The 25,079-nt window shown below is 47.3% G+C and overlaps 1 protein-coding gene across 1 annotated transcript; it reads right to left on the bottom strand.

Moving 5' to 3' along the window:
• Positions 1-4,225: 4,225 nt before the first annotated feature.
• On the bottom strand, positions 4,226-24,769 carry LOC133907098 (uncharacterized). The gene is made up of 12 exons (XM_062349121.1): positions 24,333-24,769; positions 24,146-24,247; positions 14,898-14,978; positions 14,297-14,406; positions 14,067-14,202; positions 13,899-13,997; positions 7,066-7,171; positions 6,590-6,915; positions 6,322-6,504; positions 6,036-6,233; positions 5,502-5,819; positions 4,226-4,656 (listed from the first exon to the last, which is right to left on the bottom strand). The coding sequence occupies exons 1-12, from the start codon at positions 24,654-24,656 to the stop codon at positions 4,564-4,566; spliced, it is 2,076 nt and encodes a 691-aa protein (XP_062205105.1). The 5' UTR covers positions 24,657-24,769; the 3' UTR covers positions 4,226-4,563.
• Between the last annotated feature and the right edge of the window lie 310 nt (positions 24,770-25,079).

The raw sequence follows: 25,079 nt of genomic DNA, 5'->3' as shown, positions 1-25,079 counted from the left end.
CATGCAGCAAGGTGGCACTAATATCGGTTATGAACCGATAGTGATATAGTATTATTAGTAGTGATTATTGGGGTTTTCTTTTATTACAACGATGATGTACACGTACACGTACACATATCATCACACATGCACATCACACCCACACACCCTTAGAGTGTGCCTTCCTATCACACGCCTACAAATAAATGGCTGAAAGTACTCGCATGTGTGTAAATTGTGGGCACGAGGATTTAAACTCTAGTGGGTGGAGTCATACCTCCATCACACTAAAAGGGGGTTGTTAGTCATTGTCATTTTTCATTAGGACTTATGTACTTCTTGTTGTTTTATTCCCTCTGCATCCGAGATTCTTAATGCTCTATCTTTTTTCTAGTTTATCTTGTATGGGCCCAGTCTATACAGCACTCCAAATGTCTAGATTTCCTTTCCCTCCATGTTCATCAGTTTGTTCCTCCTCCCACTTGACTCCTCTCCTTTTGTTCTTTTTTACTTCCAACGCCAACGAGCTCCTCCACCACACGCTCGCCTTGCCCTGCCCTCCTACTCCCATCTCCAACGATTGTCTCCGCTTGATTTGCCACCGCCGCTCGCCGCCATGCTAAACTGTCATCACCCCTGCTGCCGATCCCTCCCACCACCCTTTTTCCATGTGTTGCTTCGACAATGCCATAGTCGCCTCGCCGCACAGTCGACCACCGCCTCACCGGTCGCTAGCTCTAGGTTCCCTTTAAGACCGGGGCATAGTGATGCCCCGGTTCTGACTACCCTATTCTAGCCCTAAACCTCGCCCCTGGCTCATTGAAGACGGAGGAGATAAGTTCAGATCTCGCTGGAGATGGAGCAGATGAGGTTGGATCTCACTAGAGTTAGAGGAGATGGTGAACAGGGAGGGAGAGAAAAATCCACGTGTTAGAGGGTGAGAAACACTCGGATTGGATAGCTTTCCCCTTCTCTTAACCCTTTACGTCTGAACTCTTTTAATCTCTTTAATCCTACCTTAAGGAAATGGTAATTCTCCTACCTTCAGTTTTAAGAAAGAAAAGAACGTGCACGAGAACATGTTGTCTGCTGTAATGCACATGAGCAGTTTCATACTGCAGTGGGATCTCAATCAGATGGAGAAAGTCCTTCTGTCTCTGAATTGAGTAGGGAAAGGGCTCGATGACAGTACCATATAGAATCAAGGAAATCATGAATAATTGTTGCAAATGGAATAACAGCCTGCCGTGTGGTTGGTATGAATTAGGGATGGGCAAAGGACAAGCGACTGGAAACATGATGTTTTAGGGTCGACAGATCTGGCTGTCAGATCATAATGCGATGTGACATGTGCCATGACTTCAACCTCTGGCTGTTTTCTTCCCATCTGACGCTTTCTATATTAGTGTTGTGCCTTGCCTCGCTAGCTTGCTCCCCGTCTCACTCTTTCCTCTCGTCTCCGACCACATCCTCGCTCTCACACTAACCCTATTATACTGGACTATCACCTTGCCTGCCTTGTTGTGCACTGCCCATTTGTTCGTCCTCTACCACGCGGTCGGTGGCACCCCCTGCCCCACCCGCCCTAAGTTTGCCACCACCATCAAACCGACCTGTTGTTTTGATATCTCTCTAAGCACGAAATGCACATCACTGGTCTCCATATAACTTACCAATTTTAATCAGAGAGCTCCTGATACAGCCCATATGGCTGGATATCGCCGAATATTGGGAGCTCAGCACGGTTTCACGTTCTATTTCACTACCCACTGGGGGTTCTTTTCACCTTTCCCTCACGGTACTACTTCGCTATCGACCACCCAGGAGTATTTAGCCTTGCAAGGTGGTCCTTACTGATTCACATGAGATTCCACGTGCCACATGCTGCTCGGGTCAGAGCGTAAGCTAGTGATGCTTTCGGCTACTGGACTTTAGCCATCTAGGGTGCGGCACTCAACCGCTTAGATTGGATCTAAGTTCGTTTAAACTATACATGATATATCAGTGTTACTCCCTCCATTTCAAAATAAATAACATTTTAGAGTTGAGTAATAGTATTAAGGTGAAAAATAAAATGACTATCTTACCTTCTTTTAATACAATTCATTGCATAGAAAATAAAACTTGCATTGGAAAGAAAAATTACTTAATGGAGGGGTAAGTAAAAAAAATTAGACAAAATTACATTAAAATTATAAAATATTATATATTTTGAATATCATAGAAGATGCTATTTTGGGACGGAGGGAATATCATTTTATCAGAGCTCGCCGGCCGATAACCGCAGATAGATTAAACACTGGCAGCAGCACGCCAGGGATTCCATCGCCGCCGCTGCCGTGGGGTTGGACGAGTAGGAGGCTAGTGGGTACAAACGAGATGCCAACGCCGGGAAATACCAGGACGGCAGGTTTTGGTGTTGACCTCACCTTGTGGAAAGTGTCGAGGATATGTTATTGGTGTAGCTCGGCGGTGGCGTGGAACGCAGCAGCAGCTGCCATCAGTTGTTTAAGAGAGACGAACGCTTGGAGGTAGAGTACGCAGAGGGTTGCCACTGACGAGACAGTCGTAGGTTCGCATGGGCGTCTGTGGCGTAAGCATCGCCATTTTCCTTCGGTTCAGTCGGTTTTGCAAAACCTCGTCAGGGGATAATAAATTCAGGCATATCTTGTCAAATAAGAAGGAAACCAGAACAAACATGACCTGCGTCTCGTCGCAGGCTCTTGGTTGTTGATTCAATTATTCAGCGAGAGAGACGGCAGATGGCTTAACAACCTCGGCTTTGATTGGATAACGCCGTCTCCACCGTGGAACGACACAAAGGCAGTCTGAGGCAGTTTGGAGGAATATGGACCTCTGAATGTAAATACAGCAAATTTAGGGGCTCCAATGCGTAGTTTGAGAGTTTGTAAACTAAACGGTGATGCAGGACAAGTTTAGAGATCCCTAATGAATTCTATTTAAAAAATATCATAAGTTCGAGGAAACCTAGCTCCAAATGAACTCGACGTGGCCCTGCTTTCCGCATCTGCGTGCGTTGCGGTGCCCATCGACCGGCACATGCCAAACCAGCTTGGGTTCCGTAGAATTTTTACTTTTTGATTTTTTTTAGAAAAATATTTTACAAATAGACTCTTTAAAAAATATTGTCTAAAAATAGATTCTTCGCACGGCGTGACGTCGTTGGACCACGCTAAATAATTTGGCGTCGTAGCTAAATGCACGGCGTCAAATCAGTATGCCGTAGGTACCTTGTCATTTGAAATTTTGGTGCTTTGAGATGCTTCAAAATGTTGGCAAAAAGATTTCGATCTATGAGGGGAACTTGAGATCAAGACCTACACCAGTAGCAAAGTTTATGAGCCGAAGGGAATTCCGGACGGAAGCGTATGCATTCCTCACATGTTTCGGGGGAGCAAACGTCGTGGCCTGTGGCCAGATCTGTGACTCGTCTAAGTCATCTGCCACGGTCTAACGGTGCGGTGACGCGTTTTATAGAAAATTTTTTATGAGATTCAATCTTACAGAAACATTCTATTTTATATATAACATGTGTCTTTTTCTCCTCTCATCTGTACTATGTTAGACCGTTGGATTTAGAAAAAACAGTATAAGAGAGAATCTTTTTTAAATCCTTCTGCGAAAGGTCTTACAGAACTTTCTTTACGCGTATTAAGCTGTTGGTTCTGGCTCTTGCCAAACAAAACATCATTCAACTCATGGTTTTTCTCGGATATGTCCCAGGCAACAGCGTCATATCATTGCACCACGTCAAATCTCGTGGCGTCTAAAAATGATACAACCGCACCAAATATCATAGCACCATACTAAAAGTCTATTTTTGAACAACGTTTTCTAGAAGATCTATTTATGAAATACACTTTCAAAAAAGGTAAAAATAGAAGTAAAAATTCCACCTCGAGCTCCTCTTGTAATACAGGATCGGTGCAATTGACCACCGTTCTGAATCCACATCGTATCGAGTTACAGTCTTTTGAGTCACCACTTTCCGGAGTCCAGCTTGCAGTTTTCCGTGGAAGAAATAACGCTGGCAGAAATTAATGCCACCACTCACCGGAGTAGAAATAAAATGATGAAATTATGGTTCACATTTTCACTGGAAAACGTACGGGCAATCATCAGCACATGGTTTGCAGTGTCCATCGGTTTATTAAGTACTTACCAAAGGAGTTAAGTTTCTCCTCAAAAAAGGGAGGAAAAGTAACTGAGACAGCTTTGGGAGCCGTTGTGCAATTTCAACATCAACAGGACAGCACTCTGTGGCTGCCATTATATTACATCATGATGCAAGGAAGCACTATACAACTTATGGTACAGTCTCACCCTCACATAATGCAACAAGTGCAAGTTCTAAAAGTTTCCCCATTATTCTATGGTGACTTGCATGAAAACTGTGGAGCGAGTTCTTTTTCTACTATGTTTCCGCGTTACATGGATGAAATAGAAGAGCAGAAGTTAATGAAAAGAAAAGTATGAACAAAGTATATACAATACAAGAAAAGTATGAACAAATAATTTCTTTTAAAAACAAAGCAAAAACGTGCGTGGTATTTACAGAAAACACTATTGAAAGATCTGTTGGATGACTGTCTCCGCATTCCCATTGTACTGCATCAGGAGTTGGATGGCGTCGGCCCTTGGCAAGGCAAGGAATTCCTGCAAAAAAGAAAAGAAAGAATCATAAACAATATATTAAACAGTGAGATGACAAATTCCTAATCAAGTCTGTTCATACAAGTCATTTCTAGATCATACTTAGAAGCTGCTGCATAAAAATGTTCAGTTGATACCCGAAGCAACTAACTAGCATATTCAACAGCAAAATTCCAAGCCGAGTATATTTAGTCCTAGACAATAACTATCCGAATCGATATCCTTGGTCTGCCTTTCAAGGAAACTTTCAAATGACACCATGACAAATGTGAAACACCAAACTAGAAGCTGCAATACATTTTTAGTTTTGGCCTTAAGATACAGTGGGAGTAGTAACTATCAACAGGGATGGAGCTACCTACAATCATGGGGGTCATGTGACCCCGATGACTTGCTACTAATTCCCCTATAAATCTTTTTAAGGCTAACAATTGTCTCTTTTAAATAACTAATGGCATCATTATATTAAAAGAGCGACCCCCATGAGTGTTTTATCTGGATTTGCCACTGACTATCAAACAAAAGTTTTTCATCTACATTACAAACGCTTTTGCCACCTTCCACCGCAAATTCAATAAGTAAGAGTTAGAGATGTGGGAAATAGTGCAAGTGGAGGAAGGCTGAATTTTTTTTTTTTTAATCAAGTGGGCAAGAAAATATAGGGTATGTTCCCCTAGCCTTGCCTAACCTTGCAAATGAGTAAGGAAAACCATGCTAGTGTAGGAGAGGCAACATTGTTTCCCCTCAAAACCAAGGAAATCCTTGGATCACCTTGCTAGGCAAAGAAATCAAATGTGCATCCTCATTGTGCTAGCCAAGAGAACTAAATATCGCCATATGCTACTTACCATGACCTTCAGTATAGCATTTTCATCACAGGCAACATCTGATGAGACCTGAGGGCTACTACCTTCATCTGGCGCCTTGCCACTTGAACATGTTGTGATTTGAGATGATCCATTGCCACATTCATCTGTAAGAGCTTTGGACATATCGTGACTCCCCACTGCTGGATCAACCTCTTTTAGAGAATCAATCTTCAAAAAATGTTCAAAACGGTCCTTGCACATCTGAAGCTTAAACCATTCAGTATGTGTATGGATTGTTGTTCTGACTATCTTCATTAGCTGAGGTTCTTCAATACCAAGCCTCCTGCTCATTGCAACCTACAAAAGAAAACATGTCTTGATACAATCCAACTTCACACTAGATAAACATAAGAAAACTAAGGCCACATTTCTTTTACTTTGATTAAAGGAACTACAATCTACAGCCGAGTAAAAAAATTTCTTGTACATCTTACAATATTGACTTGCAATAAGCAAACTGCTAGTCTAATGCAGAAGCAATATCGACTTACAATAAGCAAACTTTAGACACACCTGTAGAGAACTTGCAAGAACTGGTAATGATACTGCATTAGTGAGTACATCTTCATTGGATTGAATCAGTGTTACCAAAGTTTCCTTCAAGGGCTTCAGTAAAGCTTGGTTATTGGCAGCAAGAGGTCCTAGATGGGTTGATGCTACCTTGAGACTAGCCACGTGATCACCAGCAGCTACTAACTTAAGAAACTCAACCTGAAATGGTCAAAATATTATAGATGTCAAGATACTGTCCTACTTATCAGAGCTGTCGACTAGTGCTAATTCTAATGTAGGGCCTCACCTGTTTCAGCTGAAACAGAAGGATAGGGTTTTGTGAAAAGAAATCAGGATCTATACTGTTTATTTCTTCAACAACTTTTGCAGCCATCCCTTTTCGTGTGAGGTCCCTCATCTCCAAAACAACTTCGTATTTCTGATCTTCCATGTTTGTAGTATCAGAAAAATTTGAATTTGCTAGCAAGTCCTGAAACAGGGTATATAATCATCAATAACTTTTGTTAACAATTTAGTTTTGAGGCAAGGAAAAATAAATTCAAAATAAAGCTTACCTGTTTTTCTACCACAATGTCCTTATCCATATCAAGTTTGCCAGCGGACAAGATATCATGCTTATTCGCATCCAACAAAGTTCCACAAACATAATCCATATCATCTACCCGTCCTCTCCATCTCTTTCGTCTTCGCTGCCCCGACGTACTACTTCTGACCCTACGTAACCTCCTGGACGAGGAATCATCACGGGTGATATCACTGGTGCTACAATCTCCATTGTGATTATTAGTCATTTCACATTCAACTGGTGTTTCATTATTGACTCCTTGTTTATTTACAGAACTAACATCATTGTTTTGACTACATTTCAACTCAGCAACTCCTACAAAACATAAAATAAAAATAATTTTCATTAGTGCTACACAATCAAAAGCTACTTCTAACAGTTAACGAGTAATAACACTACAAAAAATTGCTTATTTGAAGCAATCAAAATACTCATGTAGGCTATGGTACAGGTTCAGCCATTTACCAGGAAGAATATGAGAGCTGCCTTCAACAATTCCCCTGTATATACAATACTCGTGTACAATTGTATCCAGAAGTGACAGGTCCAGCTTCATTCGGCACAATTCGTTCTGGCATTTTTACAGAGAAAACTTACAGAAGGGTATTGGACGAAGGAAGCAAAAAGGGAACACATACTGAAACATAAAATTCAAACAAATAAAGTGGGTTCCTGCTATATAAAATGATAAACCAAGAAGATATATTGAAAATCAAACTATGTATATTGCAGTATTTATATTATTCAAAGTTAAAGTGCTAAGTGCCGACATATTGCTCTTGATGTTGCATTGCATATTGGGCTATTGGCATATTGCCCTAGTTGCTGAAATTCTTAGTTGTTGTCACTTTGTTTTCAGAACATGGCTACTCAAGGGACTAGAAGAGCGGAGACCTCGGACGCCGCATCAAATTATGATCCAAAGACTGATCCAAAGCGAAAGCCGGGAAGATCAAATGATCCTAGATGGAAATATGCATTTTGGCCGACTATTGGTAATAGAGATCTCTTGCAGTGTTGTTTGTGTGATAGAACTGTAACTAAAGGAATTACAAGGCTCAAGGAGCATCTTGTGGGTCGTTATGGAGATATTCTGAAGTGTGGCAAAACCACACCAGCTATCGCTCAGGAGATGCAAGCTGCTTTGAAGGGCAAGAAGAGACCACTTCTGCTTGATGATGATGGAGAGCTTCAAGGAGAAGATGCTGATGTGCTTGATGTGACAGAGGAGTCCCAAGATGCTTCTAGAAGTATTGTGCATCCTAGTTCCGGGACAGCTGCTAAAAGGAAACAATCTACCTTTTTGAAGTTTAGTGGACCAAAAGAGCCCAACACAAAGTCAGTCGGTTCAATGCTTAGGAGAACTCCAAAAGAGGTTGTGGAAGAAAAACATTCGAAGGGTCCTTCTCAGATCAGTATCCAAGCTAGCATGAGGACAAAAGAAGAAAGAGATGCTGTCAACTTGGAGTGGGCCAGATTCTTTTATGAGTGTGGCATACCATTCAATGCCGCAAATTCTAGGCAGTTCGAGATTGCTATAGAGGCCACTGCACAATATGGTTCTGGGTACAAACCTCCTACCTACCATGAGCTTAAGGAGCCATTGCTCGAGAAGGTTGTTAAGGAGACAGATGATTTGAGGAAGAGATATGAGGATGCATGGAAGCAATATGGCTACACATTAATGTCAGATGGATGGACGGATAGGAGAGGGCACCATTTGATCAACTTCCTAGTCAATAGTCTGGAGGGGACTTTCTTCTTAGAGTCGATTGATGCATCAAGTGAAGTTCATGATCAAGTGATACTAGCTGATTTGTTAGAGAAGAGAATAAGCGACATTGGTGTTGATAAAGTTGTGCAAGTTGTCACTGACAATGAGGCTAACTATAAGGCAGCAGGCAAGCTTCTCATGGAGAAGTTTCCTACGCTTTATTGGACACCTTGTGCTGCACATTGCTTGGATCTTATGTTAGAAGATGTTGGAAAGTTGAAGGCATTCAAGAAGCCTATCTCACGTGCCAGGCATGTCACTACTTTCATCTATAGGCATGGAAGACTTCTTAGTGCAATGAGAGAGAAGACAGGTGGTAGGGATCTTGTGAGACCAACAGCAACTCGGTTTGCTACCACATTTCTCACCTTGCAAAGTTTGCACAAGCACAGAGATGCACTGAGATATCTATTTACCTCTGATGATTGGACGAGTTGCAAGCTAGCAAAGACAGAGGCCGGAAAAAAAGTGTATGATATTGTGCTTTCTAGGGAGTTTTGGAACTCCGTTGAGGATTGCCTTAGAACTTCTCTACCACTTATCATTGTGTTGAGGGTGGTTGATGGTGATGAGAGGCCTGCCATGCCAGAGGTTGCTTCTCTCATGAATCATGCAAAAGAGAGAATAAAGGTTGCCTTCTGTATTGAAAACAAGAGAAGCTTGCTCAATAATATCTTACAAATTATTGAGGGTCGTTGGGATAGGCAAATGGACACCCCACTCTATGGTGCTGCTCTCTTTTTGAACCCAGGAAAATTCTATGCCATCCAAAAAGAGAATGATGAATATGTTGGGCACCTAAGGGGTTGTTTCAATGATGTGCTTGCACGAATGGTGGAAGATGAGACACTTCGAAACAAAATTGAAGAACAATCCATGCTCTACGAAGATCAACGTGGAGGCATCTTCAAGAATTGCATGGCCCTCCAAACTATGAAGTCAAAAAACCCTCGTAAGTGATTTGAAATTTTAATTACAACATGTTATTTACAGCTTAACCTGTAATATATGCATGTTTATTGTCAATTTAGTTGATTGGTGGTGTGCGTATGGTGGCCGATCCATTGACTTACAAAGATTTGCTAAGCGTATTGTTAGTCTTTGTGATTCATCATCTGGTTGTGAGCGTAATTGGAGCACTTTTGAATTTGTAAGTGAAGTACTCAAGTTTCACATTTCAATTAGCAAAATTAATAATACATTTTTGTTAACTTTGCTTGCTTTTATGGTTGCTTGTAGATTCATACAAAGAAGAGAAACCGGCTAGAGCATAAAAGATTGAATGATTTGGTTTATGTTGCCTACAATCGGAAAATGACTAGTAGGTTCCAAAAATGCCGTGAGGAAGCGGGTAAAAGCTATGATCCTTTGGTTATGGAAGACTTTGATCGGGAAAACGAATGGGTTGACCCAACGGCCCAACCTCAATGTTCTAGTGCTTTGGACATCACATGGGACCAAGTTGATGAAGCAATTGATGCATCACATGAGCTTCGAAGTCGTAACCTTCCTAGGACCTACGCTCGTCGTGCAAGACATATATCAAGAGTGGTTGAAGATGATGAGGAGGAGGGAGAGGAAGAAGACATCATTGTGGATGATGTTGATGTTGATGATTTTGGTGACAAACCAATGGATGCTACTGAAGATGATGCGGAGAACATGGATGCTTCTAACGATTTTGATGAGTTTGCATTGGATGACTTTTGAGAGATGAGAGATTTGAAACTTTGAATGATTGATGAGAGAGTGCTATGTCTTTTGTGCTACATTTACATTGCTATTTATCTTTTGTGCTACATTTACATTTCCTAATATCCTAGAGACCTAGACTATAATTGTTAGGCTACATTTACATTGCCATTTGCTAATATCCTATACTATAATGTTTGTATTCGCCACGTGTGTATGGCGTCGCCACGCCACACGTCATATCGCTGTAAAGTTGTGAAGGTGGTTGGTCGCCGCGCCACGCCACGCCGCCGTAACAACCATGTCATACGCATCCCTTAATAGGGGAATTCCCCGTGGGTTACTGGGGAACAGAGCCTCATTGTCATCCCTAGTTTTGGTTCCTCAACTATAGGCTTAGAAAATATTTAACCTTTAAATGGTACTATTTCTCTTTATGAATCTACTCACCCATAATTGTAAAATCCATAGACAAGTACAAACAGAAAAAATGACTCCAATCTACTTACTCTGTTGTGATGCTGTTCAAAATAGCACCTTAGCCCTCCCCGATTGTATGATGATCATATAGCAGAAACCTAACAGGCATGCATGCCTCTATGGTGTACCACACAGTTGTTGCTCAGGGCACAACGATCAGTGTGTTACAAGGGCATATGTGCATAACAGACAAAAACAAGTTGTGGCAAAGCAGAAGTTGACCTCCAAATGTCAATACACTCATGCTAGACAATATTAAAGCATACAACCAATATGGTATCCACAGGTAATTTTCTCGGAAAGGTACATTTCTGAGAACTCCAGTGAGCGTATCAGACATGATCAAACATAGAGATAATTCCATATTATCACACTTCCACCAGCCAGGTTCCCCCTCCCCAAAGGAAAAAAAAAAACACCAAGGTCGGGGCTTCCTGTAGGTGAACTAACTCTTACTGATTTCATGTAGCTGTGTTAGTTGTTCGCATCTTTGAAAGGATCTGGTCTTGTTAATTGCAGAACAAAGATCATGAACTTGCCCTTTGAACACAAATTCTTTTGCTTATAGATGGACTGATTTTGTAAGGATCTCGGAACAAAAGGGCTGGCTATCCGGATCTGCTGTTCTCAAACACAAGGTACACCAGTGCACCAACAGTGAGGTCACCCACACTGCCAATTCCCTCTTTTAAGCCTCTCAGACTACACTTTTGCACTTCTGTTTTAGCTGCCTCCCTACCCTTTTGAAGCTGTCATTGCTGAGTCCGACACTGCAGTTGCTGCTGAGTGATTGGTGGGTGAAGAAGTGGGAGGCAGCGGAGTAGAGCAAGGCGGTGAGGGAAGGGGAAATGGTATTGGGCGCCAGTGACAGCGATGAGCGAGATGTGGTCTTTTTATTTGAGAGTTTGGTGACGACTAAGATGAAACCAAGATAACCTGACTGAAGGGAGCCAAAATAGCAAAAACGAATACGGCACTACAGGACCAGTGGCAAAAACGGGAGCATGTATAATTTAGTGGCAAAGTTTTGAATAGTACTTGCCTTAACGGTCAAAAACAATGTAACGCCTTTCATAAATGTGTTGAGTCTGCAGTGCATTTTTTGATTGAAAGCCACTTTGTGCATTCCAAAATCTCCCCCTTTAAGACTCAGGCATCTAGTGATTGGTTGGTGTGTGTCGGCAACTTGGCACTTGACTCTTAGCGATGACAAAATCACCAAAAAGTTAGTTCTGGAAGAGAAAATACAGATTCATGACGTAGGTGTTAACTTTGTATAGATTGACAAATGTTGGATGAGGGAAAACCCTAGACTAGGAGATGACTCTTATACCCTTAACACTCCACAGGACATGACACTAAGCACTAGACTTAAAAAATATGATACATTGAAGTCCGATATCGAAGATGTCGTCCAAGCGTGCAACTCTTGAACAATGTCGATGTGAAAACAAACTCCTCCACAAAGGGTGTAGCCTTCATGACCCATACTTCAGCAAATACCTCAAATATGAATATTGTTTTGGAGACTTTGAACACGACGAGAATAGTGAGATGTGTCAAATCAAGCCGAAGGGAGAATAGAGATATCACGACTGCAAGACGGCAAGCAATGAGACGATATCGTGATGAACTGATGACGACGAAGGGGGTCATTGGTCATGATTTGTAGCAAGACGGCTACAAAAGGACCAAGAAGGCAAGGTCGCATCAACAATGACAATGATGGGATTAGCCAAATCTACGGGACTCAGCTAACCACAAAACAAAATAAGCAATTGGCTGACTGACGGTAAAGACGAACAAGAAGATTATGTGTGGACTTGAATGGACAGACATGACAAAAAACATGGAATCTGAACGCAGTGGAAGACACAACTCTAATAAGAGAGACTGAAATTAACAAGCAGCAATAGGCAACCTCTAAGGAGCAAGCAAGGCACTAAAAAATAGCATATTTGGATGGATAGACGCAACGGAAGATGCTTCATGCAGAGCCGACCTTGAAGTTGAGGTTGGAGAGCGGAGGAGACGGGCGACAATGTGCAGCAGAAAGCCAACGGAAAGCAGTGAGGGACGGGGTGCTCCGGGCAGCATGGAGGGGCGAGCCGCTCCGCTATTCCCCCACTGCCGACACGAGATAGGCCGGCGGCGGCAGGGAGCCAATGAAGATCCAGCAGGGTGTCGCGCGGCTGCCAAAGATCCGACGGCGTGGGGACGCGTGAAGATGGGCGGACGACAGATGTGACGGGCCGTGGCGGTGCGAGGGGGATCTACGACGACGAAGGACGACGGTTGGCGGCGCGCAACCTGGTGTGACAGATGGAGGCGATGCCCGGCGATCCGACGGCACGGCGAATGGCCAGATAGGTGGAGAAGACGCCTCCGCGACGGGCGACTTGACAGCGATGGCGAAAGACAGATTCCGCGCCTCCGTGACAACAGCGACAGCGTAAGACAGATCCCGCGTCTCTGCGGCGGCGGGAGACGGATCCGCGACGAGGGATGCCGGATCGTGCGACCAGCCGGCGGGATCCGCGTCTGGAGACACTAGATCGGACAACGAGGGACTGGAATCTGCGACGGGCGACGAGGAAGGTCGCGACAGGTGACGGGGAGGCCCGCCGCAACAGGCGGCAAGGAAGAGGGCCGCGACGGGAGGCGAAGATGATGGCGGCAGGATACCATGGTGAAGACGACGGCAATGGCCGGATCAAGATACGGCAGGCGGTGGCGGACGAATCGAAGATGAAGGAGGCACGATGGCTGCCTCACGACGACCGCGATACAACGCGACAGGCCAGTGGCGGCCGAATTAGGGCACGCACGCACAGGACGATGGGCGACACGTTAAGTGTTCCGATCAAATGGAGAATAGAATGGCTTTGGATCGTGGCTGGATTAGACTAGACTTAACTCTAACCTGACTCTGATATCATGTTAACTTTGTATAGATCGACAAATATTGAGTGATTATATTGAGATCCGATCGGCACTATATATATAGATAGATATATAGATATAGGTGGATGTAGAGAAAACATTGGAGATGACTCTTATACCCGTGACACTTATACCCTTAACAGTAGGAAGGGAAATGTCTGTTGGCAAAATTTTGTAGGTCAAGCAAGTAAATATGAATATCCTAGTATTAATAGTAGTGCTTAAAATGTAACAATCCATTAACATGATCAAGAATGTTGCTTACGTTACATGAAAACAAAATGTCGCAAGTTTTACAGTATCTATTAAAAACAAATGTTCCCTTTTGCCAAAATTTGAAATAGAAAACAAAAACAAAATATTTATGGCTGAATAGTTTCGTATTTAAATTTTGAAATTGTAATATAACCTGAAACGCTTGATATAAATCTCCTTTAGCAAACTTCAAGCTGTCAACAGCACCTTGCCTTGTCAACTCCACAGCATGTGCTAGGGCTTGGACGTCAACCTGATATCCAAATATCAAAAGCTGGTACAAAGAGCATAGTATAGTTAATAATTACCAAGAAGTGCTTGCCTCATCAAACGGCGTTGCTTCTAGAGAGCATCCCTGAGGAACCACAGGTGGATCACGATCCTCAAAGAGCAGCCGCTCAGTCAGATCAGATATGGTTGATGAAATTCCTTGGCGCGAGCAAAATACCTTGTGAATGCTTTTCAAAGTGTTGTAAGATTGTCAGAATGACATCGGGAAGTAGCCTAACCAACTATGTTAAAAAGGACAGGATGGTATACTATATAAGGTACCTTATTAAGTATCTTAAAGTCATTGATAGAATAGGATCATAAGCTTGTAAATGAGATCTTAGTATGGATGATAGCAAACCAGCAAGTTCAAACCTTCTCTTTACAGACCACTGTGGATCAAAAGATTTCAGAAAAATAATGAGTCAGGTGAAACCATAACAATTTTCCTACAGCGCACTGGAAAGTACCAAAGATGTAAAATAGCAACCTCTTTAAAGTTGAGAAATAGAAGTTCTAAGAAGCAATAAGCATAGTACTTCATAACATAGATATTCTAAGAAGCAAAAATCATGAAACTTCATAACACAAGTAGGTCCAATGGTACGGTGCAAAGCAGCAAGTGTAAATTAACTAAACGACAAAGACAATCAAAAGCTACTTCTACTCTGGAGAAGCCAATCAATGCTTTCCAGGAAAATTATAACCTTTCCTCTTGGACCAATTAATTGTTTGCAAATCACTACAAGTTATTTAAAGAAGTAATGTGCTCAAACAGAAACGGTAAGAACAATTAGCATGATGTGCTCTCATGCTATTAATCTTCAGTTTAAAAGCTCGCGAAGCAGAATGTGATGTCATGGACATTTAGGGCTGTTCATACCTCATTGACAACTGGGGAAGATTCATCGTCTTTGTCATATATCAACACGAGCATAATATGCTTGAACTCCTCGTAAGCTTCCTTCAGAGCAAATAAGCATACCAACATTCAGAGGGCAAGATCCAAACAAACACAAAGAAATTTTAATGAACATGCTAGAATAAATGCACTTATTCAGGTGTCATAAGTTTTCATCTGAAAAGACAGGAACTGAAAGATGCTTTGGTTATTGCTTTCTTCGAAACCTGTAAAATTGCACCTCACATTAGGGCCAATATGAACCTGGCACCTGCCTGTACCTGATTTGACTTATCTTTCTCCATGTCACTATGACAAGGCATTGATCATATGATTGGATATTCTTTTGCAATAATATCACACGTTAACTTGCATAACGATTTGTTCATTTGGCAATATCAATGCTATAACTGTTGGGGTAAACACCGCCGAGAGACAAAATATTGAGGAGACTAGATTAATTCTTCTTTACTTTAATTACAAAGGGTGACAACCATGTATTGCCTTATACAGACCTACAAAACATCATTCAAATCCAACTTATCTCTAATCTTATCTGATTTAAACAAACCGATCTCTAATCTTATCTCTAAATAAATCTGATTCAAACTAAATAAATCCTAATGTGAAGTCCCACCACTGGCGTGGTTACCATTCATATGTGTAACCAGTTTTCCAACACGTGTGAACAGTAGCCCCGCATATAACAACTTCACCCCTCCTTGCAAGACACTCGCCCTTGTGACGACCATGGCGGTGTAGATCCCTCCACGGCTTAAGCAATAAAACTCTCGTTGGATTCAGAACCTGACATCTCTGGTACCAAATGTTATGGTAAACACCACCGGGATGATAGCCAGACGGCATTAGCTGCTAGGGGAGGGATTAGACCATAAATTGCGGAGATACAATATTGAGATAGACTAGATTAATTTTTCTTTGCTTTAATTACAAAAGGTGGCAGCCATGTGCCTTATATAGGCCTATAAAGACCTCATTCAAATTCAACTCTAACTTGTCTCTAATCCTATCTGATTTAAACTAACCAATCTCTAATCTTATCTCTTACCGAATCTGATTTTGTTGGGGTAAACATCCACCAAGATGAAAGTCGGACACCGTCGGCTGCTAGGGGAAGGATTAGACCATAGATTGTGAAGACAAAATATTAGGGTAGACTAGATTAATTCTTCTTTGCCTAATTACAAAGCGCGGTAGTTGTGTGCCTTATATAGGCCTACAAAGACCTTATTCAAATCTAACTCTTACTTATCTCTAAGTCTTATCTGATTTAAACTAATTGATCTCTAATCTTATCTCTAAGTCTTATCTGATTTAAACTAATTGATCTCTAATCTTATAAATCTGATTCAAACTAACAAACTAAATAGATAAATCATAATTTGAAGTCATGTTGTTGCATGGTTATGTTAGTCGCTGAATTCTTACTCTTGGTAGTAGCTGAATTCTTACTCTCATCGAGAGAGGATGACACTAGGAGTTGGGGCAATTTTTACTTTATTTCTCACACAAATGCCATGCCAACCTGAGGGGTTGGGGATACATATTTATAGGCCCATGGCCAGCCAAGCATATGCCAAGATGCTAGTCTAAGATGCTAGTCTAAGATGCTGTCCTAGATGCTGTCCTCTAGTCTAAGATGCTGTCCTAGATGCTGTCCTAGATGCTGTCCTAGTGTCCTAGATGCTGTCCTAAAGCATATGGGCAGCAAGACCACCATGTGGCAGCCCCACAAAGACTGCACAAGGACTTATCCCATCATTCTCCCCCTAAGTCTTGTGCGTCGTCTTGTGGGAAGATTGAACCATCCCGGTCCTGGAGCAGAGCTCAAGGAACTTGAGCCTCCCAAGTGGCTTGGTGAGCAGGTCCGCAAGCTGATCCTTGGTGTTGATGTAGCTCGCCTTGATGCTCCCTTCCTCCAAACAGCCTCGGATGAAGTGGTATCTCACCCGGATGTGCTTGCTCCGTTCATGGAAAACGGGGTTCTTTGCCAGGGCTAGAGCGGACTTGCTGTCCACCCTGAGCTCCACCGCTCTAGTGTCTCTGCCGAGGAGATCACCAAGCAGTCGAGCGAGCCAGAGCGCCTGAGTCGAAGCGGTGGAGGCCGCTATGTACTCGGCCTCGCAGCTGGACAGGGCCACCACCTGCTGCTTGACCGACTGCCAGCTAACGAGGCACTTGCCGAGGAAGAAGAGGATCCCGCTCGTGCTCTTGCTGGTGTCGATGTCGCCGGCGTGGTCGCTGTCGCTGTACCCGACGAAGTGTGCCGCCCCAGGGCACCTAGGGTAGTAGAGGCCGTGGTCGAGAGTCCCCGCAACGTAGCGGATGATCCTCTTCACAGCCTGCTGGTGCTCCGTCGTCGGTCGCTGCATGAACCGACTAACGTAGCCGACGGAGAATGCCAAGTCCGGCCGTGTGTGGGCGAGGTAGCGAAGGCTCCCCACAAGACGCCGGTACTGCGTAGCGTCCACCTCCTCCGTCGTGCTGTCGCGGCTCAGCTTCAGCCTCTCCTCCATCGGAGTGAGAGCTGGGTTGCAGTCGGTGAGCCCAGCTAGCTCAACGACGCGCTTGGCGTAGGCGGTCTGTCGAAGCGTGATCCCGGAGTCATCCTGGTGCACCTCGATCCCCAGGTAGAAGGAGAGAGGTCCCAGGTCACTCATCTGGAAGGTGGCCTTCATCTCTTCCTTGAATGCCGCCACCTCCGCATCCTTGATGCCGGTGATCACCAAGTCGTCGACGTAGACACCCACCAGCAGAGCAGTTCCTCCACTGCCCCGTCGGTAGATGGCCGCCTCGTGCGGGCTTTGCTCGAAGCCCATCCCTTTTAGCGTGGAATCCAACTTGGCATTCCACGCCCTCGGTGCCTGCCGCAAGCCATAGAGGGCCTTGCGCAGGCGGAGCACCTTGCCCTCCTTGCCGGGGATCGTAAATCCCGGCGGCTGGTGCACGTAGACCTCCTCCTTCAAGTCGCCGTTAAGGAACGCCGACTTGACGTCCATGTGATGAACACGCCAGCCCTCCTGGGCAGCTAGCGCAAGGAGGAGTCGCACGGACTCCATCCGTGCCACGGGAGCGAAGGCGTCGTCGAAGTCGACCCCCTCCTGCTGCACGAAACCTCGTGCCACCAAGCGAGCCTTGTGCTTGACGATGGCGCCGGCTTCATCCCTCTTCAGCTTGAACACCCACTTAAGGGTGATCGCTCGGTGACCACGAGGGAGGTCAGCAAGCTCCCAGGTGCGGTTCTTCTCAACCGCATCCATCTCCAACTGCATCGCGGCGCGCCATGCCGCGTGTCTCTCGGCCTCTGCAAACGACCGAGGCTCGCCGTCGTCACACGCAAGGTGCAACTGCGCCTCCAGATCGTGAGGCACCAGTCCCGGCACCGGCTGGTCGCCGAGAAGGTTCTCTATCGTACGGTACCGCAACGGCTCGCCGTCGTGGTACGCGTCGATGCGCTCCTCGTCGTGAGAGAGCGGAGTAGCGAGCTCAACCGGGCTGTGCTCGACACGAGCTGGTGTTGGAGTAGACGTGCCCGGAGAGGTGCCTGTCGGTGCTGGAGTGCGTGGCGTTGCCGGCTGTGGTGGAGCCGGCGAAGAACTCATCGCAGCCGAGGTCCTGGCTGGAGAACGTGGTGCTGTCGAAGTAGCAGGCGCCGGGGTCGGTGGAGGCTCGGGGACTGGGGTAGACACGCTCGTCGAAGAAGAGCTGCCTACTCCCCCAGCTCCCTCGAAGTGGACGTACTCGACAGTGAAGTCGTCGTACGTCGGAGCCGATCTGTCGTCCATCGCCTTGTCCCACGCCCATCCTCGTCCTTCGTTGAACACAACGTCGCGCGCCGTGTGCACACGCTGTGTCTTCGGGTCGAGGATGCGGTAGGCCTTCGAGCCCTCCGCGTAGCCGATGAACACTCCCGGAGTGCTCCTGTCGTCGAGCTTGCTGATGTGGCCAAGCTCCTTGGCGAACGCGAGGCAGCCGAAGACCCGCAAGTGGGAGACCGCCGGCTTGCGCCCATGCCAAGCCTCGTACGGCGTCCTGCCGTCGAGCGCCTTGGTAGGCGAGCGGTTGAGGATGTAGACGGCCGTCACCACCGCCTCTCCCCAGAAGACAGCCGGCATCCCCCTCTGCTTGAGGAGGGCCCGAGCCATCCCCACAACCGTCTGGTTGCGCCGCTCGACGACGCCGTTCTGCTGCGGGCTGTACGGCGCGGAGTAGTGGCACTGAATGCCCTTATCAGCGCAGTACGACGCGAATTCAGCCGCCGTGAATTCGCCGCCGTTGTCGGTGCGCAGCACGCGCAGCTTGCGGCCGCACTCCGCCTCCGCAGCACTGATGGCGTCCGCAGCCTCTCCCTTGCTGCCGAGGACCATCACCCATATGTAGCGGGAGAGGTCGTCGACGAGCAGCAGGAAGTAGCGTCGTCCTCCCGGTGTGGCCGGTGTCACCGGGCCGCACAAGTCCCCGTGCACAAGCTCGAGCCTCTCCTTGGCTCGGAAGCTCGCCCGCTGGGGAAAGGGGAGTCGCCTCTGCTTCGTCAATACGCAGACGTCGCAGAGCTACTCCACATGGTCGAGGCACGGCAGGCCTCGCACCATCTCTGCGGCACTGAGCCGCTTCAGGGCCTCGAAGTGAAGGTGCCCGAAGCGCTCGTGCCACTGCCACGCCTCGTCGTCCCGACGAGCGGCGAGACAGAGGGGTTGTGCCACCTGCACGTTAAGGACGTAGAGTCGATTTGTGCCTCTGGTTACCTTGGCAAGAAGGCGACGACGGCGATCCCAAATCCTCATGACTCCATCCTCAACAACCACGCGCGAACCGTTCTCATCCAGCTGTCCCAAGCTGATGATAGAGTTCCTCAACGCGGGAATGTAGTAGACTCCGGTGAGCAGCCTGTGCTCACCAGACACGGCGGTGAAGATGACGGAACCGACGCCCTTGATCTCAACGCCGGAGGCATCCCCAAATTTGACGGAGCCTCGGACGCTAGAGTCAAGCTCGGTGAAGAACTCCCGTCGACCGGTCATGTGATGGGTGGCGCCGGTGTCGAGGCACCACCCGTCAGTCTTGTCGTTGCCGGAGCCGTCACCGAGGAGGGCGTGTGCTTTTGGCTCGTCAAGGTGGAGGAGAGCCACTGCGGCCGGTGCCGCTGGAGGTAGCTCTATGCTCGCATGAGCCATGAACAGAGCCGGCTCCTCCTCCGCCTGTGCGACGTGGGCCTGGCCGCGTCGTGGCTGACGACAGTCCTTGGCCCAATGGCCAAGCCGGCCGCAGTTGCGGCAGGTGTCGTCTCGTGCCGGCTTGTGCTTGCCGGCGGTGCCGCCCTGGGCGCCTCCGCGGGCATCACCCTCGGCACGTCCTCGCGCCCCGGCCTGGGCGTCTCTGCGCGCCTTGCGCGGCTTGCCACGCTTGCGGCCGCCTGTCGTGGAAGAAGGCTCCCCCTTCCTCCGGTCACCCTGGCAGGCATCCCACTGCTCCCGAGTGAGAAGGAGCTTCCCGCCAGTGGTGATGGGCCCCGAGAGAGATTGTGGCTCATCGCTGTCGACGACCTTGAGGCGACCTATCGCCTCCTCGATCGACATCGTGGAGAGATCCAGCAGAGACTCGATCGAGCGAGCCATCTGCTTGTACTTCTCGGGGACGCAACGGAAGAGCTTTTCGACAGCTCTCTCCTCGCCGTAGGTGTCATCGCGAACTGCACCATCTTCTGCAACAGAGTGTTGAGACGGAGAGCAAAGTCATCAACGTCCTCACCTGGCTTGAAGGCCAGGTTCTCCCACTCCTTGCGAAGTGCCTGCAGTGTGGACTTGCGGGCGCGGTCGCTGCCGATGCGTGCCGCAGCGATGACGTCCCAAGCCTCCTTGGCAGTCCGCTTATTGGTAAGCGAGAACTGCATCTCGGACGGGACTGCTGCGATGAGGGCATCCAGCGCCCGTCGATCCTGGTCGTAGTCGACGTCGCCGTACCGGACTGCCTCCCACATATGCCGCACCTGGAGCTTTACCCTCATCACCGCAGCCCACTCGACGTAGTTGGTCTTAGTGAGGGTAGGCCACCCACCGCCGGGGCCGACGTCCCTGACAACAGCCTGGAACCCGTGGTGACCACGGTACCGATCCGGGGAGAGAGAGCCACGCCGCCTGTAAAGGCCGCGCTCTCCATCGACCCGTCCGCCACCGTTGCCGAGCGCGCCTCCTCCAGGAGCGCCGCCGGCGTGCGCGCCTCCTCTAGGAGCGCCGCCGGCGCGTCCGCGCCTGTCTGGGCTGCCGCCCCGCTCGTGGGCGTGCGCCGCTGCCCACTGTGCCGCCCGCTCTCGCGCTGCCTCTGCCTCCGGCAGCTCGAGGTCCGCGTCGGTGCTGTCGTCAGCAGAAATGGAGCTGCCGGTGCTGCCGCGCAGAGCCTCGACCTCCGCTGCCGCCGCACGCGCTGCAACCGCCGCCGCCGCTGCTTCTGCCTCCGCTCTGGCTGCTGCTAGCTCCGCCGCTGCCAGCCTCGACGCCCTTGCCGCCGCCGCAGCGGTCTCTGCCGCCGCTCGCTCACGTTCCTCTGCCGCGGCAAGTTCGGCCTCCTGCCGACGCCGCGTGCTCGAGGCGACCGAGCGCTGAGACTGCCCTGCGGACATGACGCGCTACCGGGGGAGGGCTGCTGCGTGGGGAGAGGGCTGCTTCAGACGAGCTACTGCTGCTCTGCGCAGAGGGAGAGGGGTGAGCAGGAGCAACCGGGGCTGCTGCTGCTCTTAGCTGGGGCTGCTGCGAGGCTGAGGGGGGAGATGAGCAGGAGATGCTCAGGCTACAGGATAAACAGGCTCTGATACCACTTGTTAGTCGCTGAATTCTTACTCTTGGTAGTAGCTGAATTCTTACTCTCATCGAGAGAGGATGACACTAGGAGTTGGGGCAATTTTTACTTTATTTCTCACACAAATGCTATGCCAACCTGAGGGGTTGGGGATACATATTTATAGGCCCATGGCCAGCCAAGCATATGCCAAGATGCTAGTCTAAGATGCTAGTCTAAGATGCTGTCCTAGATGCTGTCCTCTAGTCTAAGATGCTGTCCTAGATGCTGTCCTAGATGCTGTCCTCTAGTCTAAGATGCTGTCCTAGTGTCCTAGATGCTGTCCTAAAGCATATGGGCAGCAAGACCACCATGTGGCAGCCCCACAAAGACTGCACAAGGACTTATCCCATCAGGTTACTGTGAACCTTTCGTGTGAATAGTAACCCACACATAACAACTTCACACCTCCTTGCAAGACAGCTCATCCTCGTGTTGTGGTGGCGGCCATGGCGGTGTAGATCTTTTGTTTACGCGCAACAAAGTTGGCCCAAAAGAATTGTACGCAGCTGAAGCGACGACGCTAATGACAGTCATCACCTTGGTCGGGGCCTCTACGGCTTGAGCAATATAATCCTCACTGGATTCAGAATCTGGCATCTCTGATACCAAATGTTAGGGTAAACATCCACCGAGATAATAGCCGGGTGATGTCGGCTGCTAAAGGATGGGTTAGACCATAAATTGAGGAGACAGAATATTGGGGAAGACTAGATTAATTCTTCTTTGCTTGATTACGAAGGGTAGCAGCCATATGACTTATATAGGCCTACAAAGACCTCATTCAAATCCAACTTTAACTTATCTCTAGCTCTTATCTTATTTAAATTAACCGATCTCTAATCTTATCTCTAACTAAATCTGATTCAAACTAACAAACCAAATAGATAAATCCTAATTTAAAGTCATGCTGCTGCCGTGGTTACTAAACCTGAGTGTGAACCGTAACCGCGCCTCCGCCGCCCATCGCCGCTACCCCCACCTCCGCCCATCGTCGCCACCTCTGTGCCCTGATGCATGCTTCGTCGGCTGCCACCCATCCTGGTGAGTCCGTCTACTCCCCTTCTCGGTCCGTCTATTCCTTCCTTTCTCTCTAGTCCTGAACTTTTTCTTTGTTTCTTGTTAGATCCGATTGCGAGTAGTAGGGAGGATTCGAGTGCGTCTACTGCTAGGGCTTATATTGATGGTGCTAAAGCATTTCCTGTGGCAAACAACCCTACTATGGCAACCCAGATATCGGCTAATGCTCGTGTAATTCCTCCAAGCGATGATGAGAAGAAGCCACTGTGGAGGTATGTTTGAGATGCCTGACAAGACTGGAAAGGGTCAGGAGGGGGCACAAGTTGTAGATGCATGTTTTGTAACCACATATTCCAAGGGAGCTACTCAAGAGCGAAAGCACATCTTTTGAAGGTTTCGGGTCTTAGGATCAAGTTTTGTCGAGTGGTGACAGCATATGTTCTTGCTCAACTTAATGATGAAGTTGCCAAAGCCAATGTTGTTGCTAGCAGGAGCTTGCCTAGGGACATTTCACTTCCAGCCGAGGCCAACATGAGGAAGAGATAGGGACATTTCTTGTGCTGAAAGAAATTGGAGTACCTAAGGGTTGATCCATAGTTCCTTAAGAAACAAGTTATAGTTATATCCCTTCTTCTGTCAAGCTCTTAATTGTTGCCACCTGCATGGAGTTTGAATGTTTGATTGCAATTGAATTGTTGTAGACTCAATCCTGGACATGCTGAGGATTTAGTTTTCGCACACCACAACTTGTGTCTTCTTTCGAGGAAAATTGAAGAGTATTACCATGGTCCATCAACAATGTGGGATGTTGGAGGAGATAGCTTTGAAGTTGATATTGAAGGTGGTGCTGATTTTCTTCGGCATGCTGAGCTGTCACTTGATGAACCAAATCTTGAGAGGGTTCTAGAAGATCTTGAGGCACTGGATCTAGATGATGTTGGATCAGAGACGATGCAAGAAAGCAACAATTAGACTTGCTAAGTGCCGTTCATGCTTTATCATTGTCATGTCCTTAGCCTAGCTACCTTGTTTGTAATATTTATGATCTGTTTATCCAAGACATCAAGTCCTGAACGTTCTGCCTAGTTACTGCAATATATTGGAACCTTGTTATGCAATATTTATGGTCTCTTGAATTATGCAATGTATTTTGGCATATGCTGGTGCTGTCCTTGTGAATATGTGAATATGTATTTTTCATTTTTAATATATATATATATATATATATATGTATGTATCCCTGTGTCGATGTTTTTAGCAAAATGGCGTATCACCATATCGCGTATCCGTATCGCCGGGCAACATAGCGTATTGTAAATCACCATATCGAGTATCCGAGTCGAAGCAGCAGCACTCACCGGGTAGGCATCGAGCGCACATGGCGCGAGCGCCGTGCGGAGGCAGTCGAGCGCCGCCTCCCTGTCCGCCTCCGTGCCCCTCCTCACCAGCTCCACGAATCTCTGCACCGCCACAGCACACGAATTCATAGCCCATCCCACAGGAGCACACAGAGGGAGACCAAGGACGGGATCCCAGGGCACGCACCTGCTTGTGGAGGTGGAAGAGGAGGCGGTGGTCCGCGAGCGCCGCGGGCGCGTGGGCGCGGAGGAGCGCGAGCGCGGCATCGACGTCGCCCGCCTCGAGCGCGCGGCGGGCGCGGCGGATGAGGATGCGCGAGCGGTAGGAAGAGGAGGAGCAGGGTTCGGAGGAGGAGGTGTCGGTGGTGGCGGTGGTGGAGGATGAGGAGGGGGAGGAAGGCGGCGACGGGGAGGCGGCGGGGGCAGGGAGGACGAGGCGGTCGGATCTGGCGAAGTCGAGGACTAGGGCGTCGAGCGCATCCCAGTTAACCGGCGGCAGCGGCGAGTCCATCGCCGGCGAGGCGGTGGCGCGGCGATAGGGGGAACGGGTGGGGTGGGAGGTCGTTGCGATGATAAGTCGGTGGAAGGGGAGGAGGGTAGGCTGCGTACGTGTAGCGAAAATAAGGTGTGATAAGTGGACACGCATCTAGTAGAATAAGCGTGTGGAGGAAAATTGAGCAAATTTCCGGCAAACGGAATTTGGTTAGCGTTTGGTTAGAGAGTAAGTTATTGCAGAACGATTCTATTTATATGTTTAGAGTGAGATAATTTTATTTATATATAAATATTTATTTGGTAGGTGTGATAGGCCGAGTTTATTTTAGGTTTTTTACTTATCGTCGTATCATTCATATATAGGCGGCTGTGTTCCATTTTTTTAATGGTTTCGTCTCGAATTTTAGAATTTTTTTTATTCTGAATCATTCTATCTCGC

This window comes from Phragmites australis, chromosome 24 (assembly GCF_958298935.1).
Source record: "Phragmites australis chromosome 24, lpPhrAust1.1, whole genome shotgun sequence".
Lineage (NCBI taxonomy): Eukaryota > Viridiplantae > Streptophyta > Magnoliopsida > Poales > Poaceae > Phragmites > Phragmites australis.
The sequence above is the reverse complement of the archived record's forward strand: the minus strand, read 5'-3'. Positions and strand labels throughout refer to the sequence as shown.

Bases quoted from the DNA above. Each gene is read 5' to 3' on its own strand.
- LOC133907098 (XM_062349121.1), bottom strand. From the start codon at position 24,656: ATGGACTCGCCGCTGCCGCCGGTTAACTGGGATGCGCTCGACGCCCTA. The intron at 6,916-7,065 runs GTAAATGGCTGA...TATGTTTTGTAG, and splicing joins CAGCTCTCATATTCTTCCTG to GAGTTGCTGAGTTGAAATGT. The intron at 5,820-6,035 runs GTGTGTCTAAAG...TTTCTTTTGTAG, and splicing joins TTCTTGCAAGTTCTCTACAG to GTTGCAATGAGCAGGAGGCT.